Source organism: Podarcis muralis, chromosome 9 (genome assembly GCF_964188315.1).
Source record: "Podarcis muralis chromosome 9, rPodMur119.hap1.1, whole genome shotgun sequence".
NCBI lineage: Eukaryota > Metazoa > Chordata > Lepidosauria > Squamata > Lacertidae > Podarcis > Podarcis muralis.
The window spans coordinates 53,572,065-53,587,527 of record NC_135663.1 but is presented as its reverse complement, the minus strand read 5'-3'; the positions used below and the strand labels follow the sequence as shown (position 1 = coordinate 53,587,527).

The 15,463-nt window shown below is 41.2% G+C and overlaps 1 protein-coding gene across 1 annotated transcript in view; it reads left to right on the top strand.

Moving 5' to 3' along the window:
* Positions 1-14,998, top strand: part of USP46 (ubiquitin specific peptidase 46) — a 33,143-nt gene extending 18,145 nt beyond the window's left edge. Inside the window, exons 5-9 of the mRNA XM_028743225.2 lie at positions 2,662-2,738; positions 5,728-5,811; positions 6,198-6,395; positions 7,868-7,946; positions 9,773-14,998. Of these exons, the coding sequence (XP_028599058.1) occupies positions 2,662-2,738; positions 5,728-5,811; positions 6,198-6,395; positions 7,868-7,946; positions 9,773-9,874 (540 nt within the window). The 3' untranslated portion in view covers positions 9,875-14,998. The remainder of the gene's footprint in view (positions 1-2,661; positions 2,739-5,727; positions 5,812-6,197; positions 6,396-7,867; positions 7,947-9,772) is intronic.
* The last annotated feature ends 465 nt before the right edge of the window (positions 14,999-15,463 follow it).

Here is a 15,463-nt window from a genome sequence, read left to right as displayed (position 1 = left end):
GTGACAGCCACTGTGCTAGATGTGCCTCCCAGACTTGGGCACAGACAGAGCCCAGGGTGTGCTCTGAAGGTACATGGGAGGGAACCCCACATCTGCCCTCTTGCATTCCACGATGAAAGGCACCCTTCTGTGTCCCAGAGGCAGTGGTTTGGTTAGATAATTTTAGACTTAATTGTCTTGGCTTAGATAATCTTGTAGATGGTAATGCGCATTACTTCAAAATACAGTAAGCCGGCACTGCTGTGTTTGCTGGGCCGCCCTGCTCATTCTGTGGAGTGGTCCTTGAACGTTTGCCCTCAAGTCCTGCCCTGTTTGTGCCTTCCTCAGATAGCAAGCCAGAATTATCCAACTAGGCTAAAGTCCTGCTGAATCAGTGACTCATGCAGTAAGGCGTTGAGTAGGTACTTTGAGTGAGTAGTTCAGATTCCCCGGAGCCCCTAATGATGGAATTAATTAATTTTTTCCTCGATCAGTAGCAGGCCTGTCATCACACACTAGTGTGCCCTGGAAAACAGTTTGGCCATTAGTGGATTAGATGAAGACAATCTCTTATAATTGCACCGCTAATATCGTATCGTGCGGTTTTGTGCTTCAACTTTCTGATGAGGGCATATTAGGACCATTTATGTAACAGTGTGCAAGTCAAAGGCCATTGCGGCCTTTTTTTATATTCACTGTTGCGGAATCCCTGTGAAGTCATCACTCTTATTCATATCTTAGAAATAGGGTGAGAAACAGAATGTGTGATTGAGGAGGCAGGGAGGTTCACATGAGAGTTGGGATTTGGATGGATCTGGGCCTCTTAGGTGGAGCTTGATAGCAGCCATTTTTTCCAGGTTGACTAGCTTACCCCTCAACCTGAAAAACAGTCAGAAATATGACTTGTCATCTGAATTGTCATTGTCAGATTTGGGGCAAGGTAAATCTTGACTAAGATTGATATATGCTTCTTTGCACAGTTTAGCTTTTTTGGATTAAGTTGCATGCTGTGCTAAAGGGTACTAGGTGAGAAAGAGAGAACCCTGGATCTAGATTCCATGTGTCAACACATAATTACTGTATTTATGAGATTTTGCCATAACCAGTTTCTTGAAATAAGCAAATATCCTTATTTTATTCTTTCAATATAAAGTAGTTACAAGGTATTATTTCTGCTGTGTGTAACAAGTAATGTTTGTTGTTTGAAGCAGTCTATTTCTCCCCTTCAAACAGGGGAAAATGGGTCTAGTGGCAGCAGTATAAGCAAACGTACAAAAGGGATTGTATTATACCCATGTTCAAAGTGACTCATATAATGAGTTTCAGCAGGACAAACTCTGGAATGAAGAACTTTCATCCCACAAATCTCTTCCCCGCAGTTGAGCTTGTATCTACAGTTCCTAATCTTAAGAAAAACTCAACTAAACTTCTGTGATTATAGTTTTGCTGATGCCAGTGACATTATGTAAACACAAGCATTTCTTAAAGCACCTCGCAATATGAGGAAGAGAATCTGTAACTGGATCAAAGCAATAGAGAGTAGGGATCCACATTTAGGTCTGATCTACTTATAACAGTACTCACAGCTCAGAGAAATTGAAGAGAGAGAATTTTAAAACAGCCATAGCTTTGGCCAATTATATGGAGGTGAGGCTGGTAGGAAGCCCCAGTGTATTGGAAAGGGTCTTTGGAGCATTGGTTGTGAGAGGTCCGGTAGGAATTTCTCTACCTCAGCAGGTCCAGAGTTAGAGGGTATTCTTGGCCCTTTCCTGGATAAGCACGTAGCAGCAGTGCTGGAGTTTATGCAGACTCCTCTTTTCAGAGAAGGGGGATTTCATTGTGGTTTTATAACTTATAGGACTGATTATTGCACTGCCCCTTACTGGGGAGCACCACGGAGAGCAACTTTGAAGACAACTCTGAAGCTGCAATTGCTACAGAATGTTTGCTCTCCTGACAGGCAAAGGGAAGTAAGGTCATATGCAACTGATATTGCAGGCTTCTGCTGCTCAATGTGAGGTGCTGGTGCTTATCTTTGCAATAGTTCATTACCTGTGGCCAACATCGTATAGAAAAACCTTTGGGAGCAGCCTAGGGTTGATGGAGGTTGTAGTCCGAAACCGCAGGAGAGCACCAGGTTGGCAGAACCTGCTATAGACTGCCTCTCAAAATATGAAGTTCAGTACACTGTCTGGGCTCTGCAGGAAGGCTGGAGAGGAAGGGGGAATGCCATACTCAATACAGGTGTAACAATTATGCTAAAACAAACCTTAGTTGGCAAAAAACCCACACACCCTCAAATCACAGTTTCATGTCCTGGTTTGTGTCCAGTCCTTAACTATGGTGGAGGCATTTTTGTAACCATAGTTACAGAAGACAAACCATGCTTAGGCATCCCGTCATAGAGCTGTGAGAGATTAATATGCCTCCTTTTCCCAAACTGCTTTTAAAGACAGGACCATTCAGCTCCATAACTTGGACCTAAACTTTTTAATAACTTGTTTTGGTGTACTCATCTGCCCCACTGCTTAATTCTTTCTGCAATGTTGGCACCTTCTTCTAGGTTTTGATGTTGTGCTGACATAATGGTAGGCATTTGCTTTGCTGGTGCAGCTAGTCTTAGGATCAAGCTGTTGGTTGTGCAGTGCTCAGAAATATTATTGCCTCCTATTTTTGTTGCAGGTTAGCAGCAAAGATGAAGATTTCCTCGATCTCTCTGTTGATGTGGAACAGAACACATCGATTACTCATTGCTTAAGGTAAATGAGCGGCTGCAGAAATGTGTGTTGAAAAAAAGTGGGAGCAGGTTTTTGCTGTCTGATCATTTTAGATTAGTGGGATTTGAAAGGAAGAGCAGCATGAGAGTTACGGTATGATATGGCATAAATCAAATCAAGAACTATAAATGGAACTTTTTTGGGAAGGTAGGAATATAAATCAATCCTGCTGCAATTGAATATTCAGGAAGAAACTACAGCTTTTCAATCTTTCGATTGCTTACTCCAGGGAGGTTCCACTGAAGGCAGCAGATTTACTCTGGAGCAAATTGCTTGAGAATGGTGTGCATGCATGCATAACATGTACTTCCTGGGAAAGTAATCTACCACCTGTCAATCAAAGGGCTTACTGATGAATAATATGGAGCATTTATCCCAAGTATTAGAAAACTTTATTTATCACAGCAGTTAATCTGAAAGAAGTCGTTAAGCATCCATTAGGTCCCACTGAATTAAATACAACTTTGAATTTAGATTTACCAGAGTTATACTGAACTAAGAGTGTAATTTAACACATCTTTCCGAGTTAAGAACCTGCTTGAGCCTTGTTTTCAGTTGGGTTCAAGACTTAGCAATACTTGGAAGTCAGAAATCCCCCTTTGCTTGCCTGTGCATGTACACGCTCTCTCTCTCTCTCTCTCTCTCTCTCTCTCTCTCTCTCTCTCTCTCTCACACACACACACACACACACACACACAGACACACACACATGCATTCTGTCTCAGGTTTATTGCTTCAGCTCTTTAGGCAGGTGACTGCATGAGTCCATCTTCATGAAAACATAGCTCTTACCTAAGGGATCACATTCTCTTCTGCTTCCCATCATGAGACGCAAGTTCTATCCCAAATGTTTATAGAGTTTATAGAGTCGTACCTTGGAAGTCAAACGGAATCCATTCCAGAAGTCTGTTCAACTTCCAAAACATTTGAAAACCAAATTGTGGCTTCTGGTTGGCTGCAGGAAGCTCCACCAGGAGTAGTGGAGGGTGTGGCTGAAGGGGGGCTGTGGCCTGGGGAGAGTCATATGGGATGCATGGAGACCTGAATTTGGCCTCTGGATCTGAGGCTCTCCACCCCTGGCTTAGTGGGTCATACATTCTGTTCTTGGTTGTCCCATTTTCTTGTGGGAATCTGGATGTAGAGAAGCACTCTCAGTACCATTTCCACAGTTGTTTGTCTTCCTTATCCTGGAAACTCATCAAAGTGTAAGCATTTTCAGAAGAGTACTTCAGGACTGGACTACCGTAATGCACTCTATGTGGGACTTCCCTTGTGCTTGGTCGGGAAAGTGCATGACATCATTTTATAACCTTTGTGAATGCTACTGGCATTTGTTTACTTCTTAAATTTCCCTCTTGTCCTTCTTCCCAAATGGGCCCTGCGAAGCCAACACCAAAGTTGCAAAACAGTATGAATGAAATTTTTTGTTTGAAACATTTAAAAAAATCCAAAATGTGTGGGGTTTTTTTTTACCAATCATGAATATATAAAAAATCTACAAGAGTCAAAAACCCTCAAAGCTAATACAGTGGTACCTCGGGTTACATACACTTCAGGTTACAGACTCCGCTAACCCAGAAATAGTACCTCGGGTTAAGAACTTTGCTTCAGGATGAGAACAGAAATCGTTCTCCGGCAGCGCGGCAGCAGCAGGAGGCCCCATTAGCTAAAGGTGTGTTCTTAACCTGAAACTGTTCTTAACTAGAGGCATGCTTTTGCTAATGGGGCCTCTTGCTGCTGCTGTGCTGCCGGCGCACGATTTCCATTCTCATCCTGGGGCAAAGTTCTCAACTCGAGGTAACTCTTCCAGGTTAGCGGAGTTTGTAACCTGAGGCGTTTGTAACTCGAGGTACCACTGTATTAAGATTTTGGACTCACTGTAGTTAACCCCTTGTAAGAGTATGAGCTCTTAACATAGAGTGACTTCAAAACCTGTCTGCCCGCATGTGCAATGGAAATGAACCTTTAGCTGGCAGGTTTCCCAAGTGTATTTTGGAAATTATAATTGCCATGTTTGAGAACAGAAATGGCATTGTTTGACCTTAATTGTATAAACAGTGTTGAGCAGGAAAGAGAAATAAGTAAACAGGAGCTATTTCAGAGGCAATAGCTCAATTAGTCTTGCTTCCCTTCAATACTACAGCAAACTCTCCTTCCTCTTAGTTATCGTTGAAAGAAAAAGCTCTTTTGTGTTTAAGCCCCCAAACATAGTTCTTTTCCTCTGGGCATCAGTGCTGGCATTAAAAGAGGAATTCATAAAATAACACAATAAATTATGTATCAATTATTTTGATTTCCACGAGGAGTTGAAAAGGCCAGCTGGTTCTGTCAGTTTTACCTCTCTCTCTCTATTTTTTTTCCTTAGAAAAGCATTTGCCCCATGAATAAACCAACACCTCCAGCATATTTCTGTCTAAGAATAGTTTATATGTCTAGCTTTTATCCAGAAATTAGAAGTTTTATTTTAGCTAGGTCAAAATGAAGTAATCTGTCATCTGTTGAATGTAAAACAAGCATTTCTTATGCCTGTGAAAACCACGCTTCGATAAAATTTGAAGAGCAGAATGAGTGCCCATCTGTACTATACATTTAAAGCAGCACCGCAGTACTTTAAAGAGACCTGCTTTCCCTCAAAGAATTTTGGGAACTGTAGTGTGTTACAGGTTCTCAGAGATGTTGGGAGACCCCTATTCCCCTCACAAGACTATAATTCCCAGAGTTCCCTGGAAAGAGGGATTGAGAGTTAAACCACTCTGAGAATCATAGCTCAGTGAGAAGATTAGGGGGTCTCCTAACAACTCTCAGCGCCCTTAAGAGTTTCCAAGTAAGGCGATCCTGCAAGTATATTCTCTCTGACCACTGTGTTTGAGTTACAGTCAAGCAACTGTACAATATTTAGCAACCAGCTCAGGGGGCATTTGGGATGAGAAGTATGAAACTGTGAGCACTGTTCCCTCCCTTGATTTTTCAGAGACTTCAGCAACACAGAAACATTGTGCAGCGAACAAAAGTACTACTGTGAGACTTGCTGCAGCAAGCAAGAGGCACAGAAAAGGTAAGCAAAGCACCTTGTGGCCTGGTCCCAGGGAGGCTAGTATAAATTTTAAAGGTGAAATAAAACGAATTCTCCCTGCTTTCAGTTCTGCAAAAAACAGTAACAGAGGTGTGCCTATGTGGGAACACCGTATCAAGGGACCTGTTTATAAATAGAATGGGCACTTATTAAATTTACATTTTTATTATGGATATCATGGACTCCCTTTTGTGTGTATTTAAAGTATTAGACTGTTGTTGTTGTTGTTGTTGTTGTTGTTGTTTGTTTTTAAAAATAGCTTTTATAACAAATAATTGCTGGTTGCTTTTTCCCCTTTGGAGGAAAAAACAAAACAAAAACCTGCACAGGTTCTGTTCTTATCCAGTGATATTATTTTGACTTCATAGGATGAGGGTCAAAAAGCTGCCAATGATCCTTGCATTGCACCTGAAGAGATTTAAATATATGGAGCAGCTACATCGGTATACCAAGCTCTCTTACCGCGTGGTATTTCCTCTTGAGCTGCGTCTCTTCAACACATCCGGGGATGCTATCAACTTGGATCGCATGTATGACTTGGTGGCTGTAGTAGTGCATTGCGGCAGGTAAGCAGCATTCTAGAAGAAGAGTTTGGATTTGATACCCCGCCTTTCACTCCCCTTCAGGAGTCTCAAAGCGGCTAACATTCTCCTTTCCCTTCCCCACAACAAACAAACTGTGAAGTGAGTGGGGCTGAGAGACTTCAAAGAAGTGTGACTGGCCCAAGGTCACCCAGCAGCTGCATGTGGAGGAGCAGAGACACGAACCCGGTTCCCCAGATTACGAGACTACTGCTCTTAACCACTACACCACACTGGCTCTCGAGTACTCTACTTCAGTTATAAACTCTTACGCTAACCCCAAAGATCCTATCCAGCAAATGATTTAAGTGTACTGGACCGTTGAGCTTTTTCTAGAGACCGCTTTAATGTTCTCCCTTCAGCATTATTAGAGGGCACGTATCATGACATCCCAGTGGAACATAGATGGTCTCCATGTAATTCTGATGGGATTGTGTCCCATTTGGCACATTCTTCTATATTGCCCGCTTTATCGTGATACCCGAGGAGAGCTAATTCAACTGTTACTAAGGAGCACCCAGCCACTCAGAGTGCCACTATGTTAAATACCTTCTTCCTGACAAAGATCTGGATATCACCAGGCCTGTCTTGAAATTCTGTTTTATGGCAACGAGGATAAGACAGGCTGCAGTGACAGTGATGGTCGATGAATGAGTACTGATGTTAAACTCTGGAACATAGATTTTAACTGAAGGAGTGCTACTTTTAATGCAACTAAGTTTAAAGGAAATTTTTAATTTCATCTACTGCGTCTGCCCCTTGGTGCTGATGCAGTGTAAGTTGCTGTTGTAAATTCTGCTGTCTGACTGTGGTCAGATTGATGCTTTAATGAAGCATCAATCTGACCACAGTCAAGATTGATGCTTCATTAAAGAAAATAAATCCTGTGCAGAAGAAGCAGTAAAATTTCCTTTAGTCAGTGCTTTTTTTCTTAAAAAAATGTTTAGCAGTACTCTCATTTTCCTACTGATTTTGAAATACTGCCCCTCAATGAGGCCAAACTTAGATTCACACAATTCTGCGTACCCCCAGAAAAAAGCACTGCCTTTAGTATTCAGGAGTGCCTGTCAGTTTGGAAGCAAAACAGGGCCACCTAAAAATAAGGGTTTCTGCACCCAAAAATGTGGTTTCTACACATTTGGGGTACTACCTAGGTATTCTGCTGTATATAAGCTTGTAAATTAAATTATTATTATTATTACCCAAATGGCATAACAAGCACATATGAACTACCTTGATTGAAAATCATAATGTTAAGGTATCAGTTGAAACAGAGATGGAAAATAAATTGGATGTGGGAGAAGATTGAATTCGCCTGTTCAAGCCTTAACATTTTATAGACTATACCCTGGAGGGGAGAATTATAGTTGCAGGGAATGCAACTTTTATGTCTAGAAGGTTGACTCAGTTGTGTCCTTATTCTTTTTTTTAATTTAATGGTGTTTCTTTTCTTTTAGTGGACCTAATCGTGGACATTATATTACCATTGTGAAAAGTCATGGCTTTTGGCTATTGTTTGATGATGACATTGTAGAGGTCAGTATACTTGTTCCTGGGATGTAGCTTATAGCTTGAAGGTTAGTTCTCCCCCTCCCAATAAGAACAAGCCCCCAATACTGGCAGACATAAAAACCAATGGGACTTCTGCAAGGATCCTAATTTTTAATTACCCTCAGGTGTTCATTGCAACCTAATCTACATATGCAGCAGAGCAAGATAGCAGAATGGATGGAATCCTGAGTGTAGATAGAGGATTCTGTTTTTAATTTTCTCCCTACTAAAAAAACCTCTCCATCAATAGAAAACCAGCACAGCAGCCCTGAGATAGAACCCTTTTCTCTGATATACTGTGGAAGGAATTCAATGTACTTACCTTGGCATTTGTTCCATCGGCACAAGCTTTTTTGCTTCCCAGATTAAATCATCTCCCCCACTCCTCCCTCCACACACTGTTCTGGCGGGTTCTCCTGACCCCCACAAGCTAATTTTAGTTGCATATAGCATAATCAGCCCAAGATAAAGTGGGGGGGAAATTACAAGTAGAATAATAACCAGTTACCTGCTTCATAAATGGAACATCATTGCAAACAGTGATTCTTCCATGCCCTGCCCCCCGATATTTCTTGAAGACCTTTTCATGCCAACAGGCCTACTCAGTTGTTTAAACTTTTTCAAGATGAGCCAGTCATTTGTATGATTATTTTATATTGTGTTTATGGTATTTTATGTTTTGTTGCACCTGTGTATTTTGCTGTACACAAGCCTATTATTTTATATGGAGGGGTTGAATAAATAAATAAATAAAATCTCCCACAAACTTAGGAATACAGTGGTGCCTCGCAAGACGAAAAGAATCCGTTCCGCGATTCTCTTCGTCTAGCGGTTTTTTCGTCTTGCGAAGCAACCCCATTAGCGGCTTAGCGGATTAGCGCTATTAGCGGTTTAGCGGATTAGCGGCTATTAGCGGCTTAGCGGCTTAGAAAAAAGGGGGGGGAAGCGAAAAAAAAATGGCAAGACTCGCAAGACATTTTCGTCTTGCGAAGCAAGCCCATAAGGAAATTCGTCTTGCGAAGCAACTCAAAAACGGAAAACCCTTTCGTCTAGCGGGTTTTCCGTCTCGCGAGGCATTCGTCTTGCGGGGCACCACTGTAAAGGGCACATCATAGATTTGAAAAATAAAAATGGCGGTTGATACAGAAGGGCCCTGCTGTGACAAAATGCAAAATATATTTGAACCAAGTAGCTGTAACCTGAAGGCAGCTAGGATTACCTAGGCCTTTAGCTATCTGTACTTGGCTGGTTTATGTTTGCATACCCAGTTGTATCACATAGCCTACCTGCTCATTGTCTTGGTGAAAGGATTAGAGGCACTTGCTCACCAAAGAAATTGTAGTCAGCAATAAGTTGAACAAAAGGTTTATATATCCAATTTCGTTGCACTTGTGCAATGTTGCACTTGTGTAATGACAATAAAGAATCTATTCTATTCTATTCTATATATGAAGATAGAGGGGACTTGGATGGAATAAAGTTAATTGATGTTCTTTATCACTTGGACAATGCAAAATAAATATGCCCCACAAAAAGTTTGTATTGCAAGTCACTCCAACCACAAACAGGAGAAAGATCTCAGCTGTCTGCAGCTATTGCAGTAACTTGCCAGCCTCTGTGCATTTTAAAGGTAAGCTTATCTCTAAGTGTTGCAAAAATTGAGAGTTTAGAAGGAGCTGGATAACTATTTTGCCACCTTGTCTAAATTTCTAACAGAATTTTCCCTTGGGCAAAGCCTATTTGTTTTGATATTGTTACATCCATTTCCTTAATTTTTCTCCGTTAACATTTTGATTGTTTTACCTTTGCAGAAAATCGATGCGCAGGCTATTGAAGAATTTTATGGTCTGACTTCTGATATATCTAAAAATTCAGAATCTGGATATATTTTATTTTATCAGTCAAGAGAGTGACTTGGGAAGACACTTGACTTTTTCCACCCCGAGAGGAGAAACTGACCAACACTGTTAACTGACTTCCATGTAGACTCATCCAATACAGTATGACAGTGATAAGCTCATGCCGAAATTGTGAACTAAGACTCTCCATCTTTGACTGGAAGATCTTTTTTCTTTAGTCTGAATCTCATTAACTACTGCAAGAACAAATTTATACAGCTCGTGTTCATTTGCTGAATCCTGCTGGACTGAGGTATAATGTGGCATAGATGTTTGCACCACCACTAAGGACCATTTGTTCTCTGTTTCTAAAGAACCATTCCTTTAGGCTAGTGGTTTTCAGACCATGTTTTCAGGAACCTTGGGATTCCTGAGATGCCTGTCAGGGGTTCCTCAATGAGAAGATGCAATAGTAACGGTAGACACCCATCCCTTAATGGCAGCTTGCCTGCAGCTACCAATCTTCACCTGTAAAGGGCAGCTGTGGGGAGCACTGGGCTGTGTCCTAAGAGGCACTCTCACCGTTCACACAGGACAGGAGTGAGCCCCAGGAAACCTAGCCAACACTCCAAATGAAATGTGCAGCCTAGAATACCCAACTCTTTTACAAGAACTCTGGCAAATGCACAAGGGTTCCTAGGCAGAGCAATCAATGTGAAAAGTGTTCCCTTAAGTTGGAACGTTTGGGAAATTGCTGCTTTAGATACCTACTGAAATGTAACTCATATTCATGGATCCTCAATCTGGTTGGATTGTGGATTGTGTCACATGGTACTCTTCAACTAGAAAACTATTATCTCCCGATTCCCCTCAAGCTTTGGGTCCTGAAACAATATCAAATTGGCAGCCACAAAACACAACGTCGGTCAGTCCCGTTTGAACCAAATTCCGCCAGTCTTCCTGTTTATCATGTGACAGCACAGATCAGCCAAACTGCTCCTTTGGATTCCCACACTGTAAAAGGCTTTAGGAGATTTTGCGCTGAAAAGAAAAGGGGGGGAAGTTGTTCTTCCATGTTACTTTCACTGTGTGATGAGTGATAGTATCCTTTTATCCCAAAGAAATACGACAAAATGTCCTTGCTTACCTGAGTTTGCACATGTCTATATGAGTATCATGCATGCAAGCAAGTATTGGTTGTACAATCCAATTAAGCAATAGTGACCATGATCAAAAGCTCCATAGGATTTTGGTGCAGAGCTCCGTGCAAAGAGGAGTTTCTCATTCTTCCTGGTGTTTGGGGATGCATCATGGGCACATAAGAGATCCTACACGCAGATCAGAATCCCTGGATTTAAGTGAATAGCCGTCATATTACGCAGAGCTCTGGACTTGGACAGATGGCGCCGATTGCACTGAGAGCCAAATTATGTGGCATTGCACAAAGATGTACTACATTTGTAGCCATATGTAATAAAAATCAGTTTTTAGGTTCCATCTGTTTGTCACGCTCTAGTGTTACAAACGCCGGAAACCTAAAGTAAATAGGACCTGGTCCAATTTCAGCTACTCCCATTAAGTACAAAGAAAACTGGCCCAAATTGGCAAAGCTGTTGGGTAAAATACAGAGCTGCTGATCCAAGAGAAAGGGCAGATTTTGCTCCCATCTCGAGGATATACAGTGGTGGCCAAACATGCTCTCTGGCCCAAATACTGGGTTGCCAAAGTTGTGCTGAGTGAGACTCCCATTTGAGGAAATACGTGTCTCTGCATGCCACCAGTAGAACCTGCAATATTCAAATATCTCTGGCTCTTTTGCTCATCATATTCGCAGGCATTTTGCTTGTTGTGTAATCTTGAAGAGCATTTGGCCCTGCAGGAATTAACAGCATCAACAGCCATGAGCAATTTAGTAGCATGAATTTGTGTTTTAAGACTATATGAATGTTTTGAGGTGTTCCCTGTTAGTTATGATAAATGCACTCTAGCTATTCAATAGCTGTTTAAAAATATTATTGCATAAGTCATGTTTAAATGCAAATATCAGAAGAGGAATGGGAATAATTTCTACTTTGCTGAATTAATGGATCTAAAATTGCAGAGTTGGATTGTCTTGACACTTGTAAGGTGCAGTGCATGGTCTTCGATCAAAATAAAAGGCAAATGAATACCCTGCGAGATATTCACGTTTGCAATATAAGAAACGAATAGGAATACAATAAATGAATTGTGCAAAAGCTACTTCATGCTGACATATACCCTGGATTTGTGCAGATCTGAGTATGACTTCAAGTGAGAAAATTCCAGAAGAGATGTACATCATTTTTTCTATTTTTTAAAAATATGCATGTATTTATTAGGAAAGAGCCCCTTTTAGTACTTTCTGAATAGAGATCTAATTACAGTTTTACTGCTGTGGTGCTTATTTTGCCATAATTCAACACTGTTGGAACTTGCATCTTGGTTTTCCATCTGGGAATGAAAATCTTTCTTGTGCGCATGTGTTGTGTACCTTTGTTACATTGTGGTGATCTTACAGTATTAGTGAGAACACCGTGTACTGTGCATTTGGGACAGGAAACAGTGCATTTAGAACTACTTTGTAGCACCTTACATGAGCATAATTGGATATTCTTTAAAGTGCCATAAATTGTTTTATCTTTGCGGTGATCTAACAGAGTAGAGGGAGAGTCTTGCTTGCATGAATATTCCATTTATTCAACAGGGCTGTGGGTACTCTGTGTACATAAACAGACACCTATACATAGATTAATAAAGCCTGTGTGTATTCCTGACCACTTGAAGTCCTGCTCAGACCCAATTTTGACAAATTAAATTTTATAGCAGGCATTCCCCACATCTTTTCCAAACATGTCAGTGGTAACAAAGATTAGAAATATATATATTTAAAAACAATTTGAAGAATTCTGACTTCTCAACAAGATGCCAGATCCCACCCTTGCACAGTGACGTCAAATGTATAAAAATATACATAGTCCTGAATATAGCATAAGAAGAATCATTCCTGATTAGACCGAAGGTCAATCAGTTTCAAACAGTAACCAACCAAATGTCCCTGACTAGCTTACAAAGGTAAGGGGACGCAGGTGGCGCTGTGGGTAAAAGCCCCAGCGCCTAGGGCTTGCCGATCGAAAGGTCGGCGGTTCGAATCCCTGCAGCGGGGTGCGCTCCCGTTGTTCGGTCCCAGCGCCTGCCAACCTAGCAGTTCGAAAGCACTCCCGGGTGCAAGTAGATAAATAGGGACCGCTTACTAGCGGGAAGGTAAATGGCGTTTCCGTGTGCGGCTCTGGCTCGCCAGAGCAGCGATGTCACGCTGGCCACGTGACCCGGAAGTGTCTCCAGACAGCACTGGCCCCCGGCCTCTTGAGTGAGATGGGCGCACAACCCCAGAGTCTGTCAAGACTGGCCCGTACGGGCAGGGGTACCTTTACCTTTACCTTTTAGCTTACAAAGGCAATAGCTCTTGCTTGCTTGTCCCCAATATCTGACACTCAGTAATATATTCTGAAAAAGAGTTAATTATAGCTAATGTCCTTCGATTCACCTAGGCCTCATGGATTTGTTAAATCCTTAAATATATATATATCAATTTGAGTGATTAACTCTGTTCCTTTTCATTTCTCCATGATTCAATATCTATGTACCTATTTATGTTCTGCTAAACATCAAAAAAACCATTGACCCAATAATACCAGTGATATTAATTATCTAGAGCTCAGTATTTCAGGAAGGCAAAATGTACACCTTTTGTGTTCAGTGCAAGAACACAATATAAATACATCAAAGGTCCCTATATGCAGAATGCTTGAGGGCTATTTAAATGGAATAACTGATGCTATTGAGTTACTGTGAACAAATACGTTCGTCTGCAAGTTCCTGACTAGGCTACTTGCTGAAGCAAAGGATGGAGGTGTTGGGTTTATATCAAGAAGACCTCGAATTGTGCCTGTCGTCTTTGTCACTGCACACACACATGCGTCACTTGATTCCTCAGCGGTTTCTTTCTGACAGCTTGATATGTCGATCGACTCAGACCTGTTTCAGATGTAATGGGAAACCCTCGTCTTTTGTTGTTCCAAGGAGGAGATTGTGGACGCGTCTACTCCTGTTTTAAAACAAAACACAGATTCCCATTATGCAGAAACTATGGTTTGTTTAAACTACAGTTAGGAAATAAACCAGGATTAGAAAGCACAGTTTCCTCCTAGCTTTCATTTTGTTTTTGGAACTTGTTGGAGTTTAAACAAATCACAGTTCCCCAAGTTTCTACATAATGGGGGACTGTGGTTTGTTTAAAACTAATATTATGGCCACAAAAGAAGCAAAGCGGGAGGAGTGTGTGAGCCCAAGGCTTATCATACTTCATTCACCTAGCTGGACATCATCTGAGAAGCATTGCACTTTAGGCAATGATGTGAAAGTTGTGTCGCTGGCTTTTGATCTGTGCTAGCACATTCACATCTGTGAGGCATCATTTGATCAAGTGATTAACAGGCATGTGTACAGCAGCCCACAGCATGTAGATCTTGCCTCAGAATACAGAATATAGAAACTATTCCTTATGTTGGGACTGGAACAATGCTAGCTTGTCTCATCAGTAGCTGGAATCAATGGGGCTCTTTCCATTAAAGCCCATTTACATCAAAAGACAACTGTCCTATTGACTCCCATGGGGTTAGGCTATGATCCTTTTGTGAATGAAATCCTTTACTTGCTTTGCTATATTGCACAGCATTTCTCTCGAGGTGTGACCATCACTTTTCTGACAAGCTAGGCTGCTCTGGTTGTGGTGAATAAATGCACTTTCTAGTTCAGTGTTAATCAGTGTAATACAGATGTTTTGTACATTGCAAAGGTTGCTGCCAAACATTTTAAGGATATATGTTAAACCTCTTTTTAAAATAAATAAAAAGAAGCTAGTATTAATGTATAACTGGAATGTTTGGAGCTGATGTTTGTATGGACAGAATTTTTGCATTACTGGTGAATATTTTTTAAAAAAACAACTTAGGGGTTAGGGTATATCTGTGTTTTACATTAACTACAATATTCTTTTTGTGGCAGGTAATAAAGCCAGAAGATGGAAATAATATTTAAATATTATAATATACAGTTCAACATGTTTTTTCCTTGCTGTATCTCATGATTTGAGTTGGATAATAAATACAGATAATTATACTGGGGTTTTTTTAAATGGTAAAATTGCTATCCTAGATTTCCCTTTTCTAGTTTTCTTACAAAATCAGGCATAACACAGTCAAAACTGTCAGTGCAGTCAGTATTGAGATAGATGAACCAATGGTCTGCTTGGTATAAGGCACTGTCCCATGTAAGCCTGTATGTGTGTTTATGAATGCACAGCCAGCCCCCTACTCTTTCTCTCCCTCCCCGCCCCTCTCTCTCCCCCTCCTAAACAGCTGAAAGATGCTATTCAACATCTCTAGCCAAGGCTACGCATATACAGCCCTGACCAGTGGATCAAGCTGCAAATCATTCATGCAGCGTTTGTTCTCAGGTAGGATTCCTCCTGCAGCCAGGCTTATCGCAGAAGTCAGTTTCTGTGTGAATATAGCAGGCATGCACATAGTCACGGGCAGGGGACAGTCCCCCCCAATCAATCAAATAAATAAAAATGCTTAACTA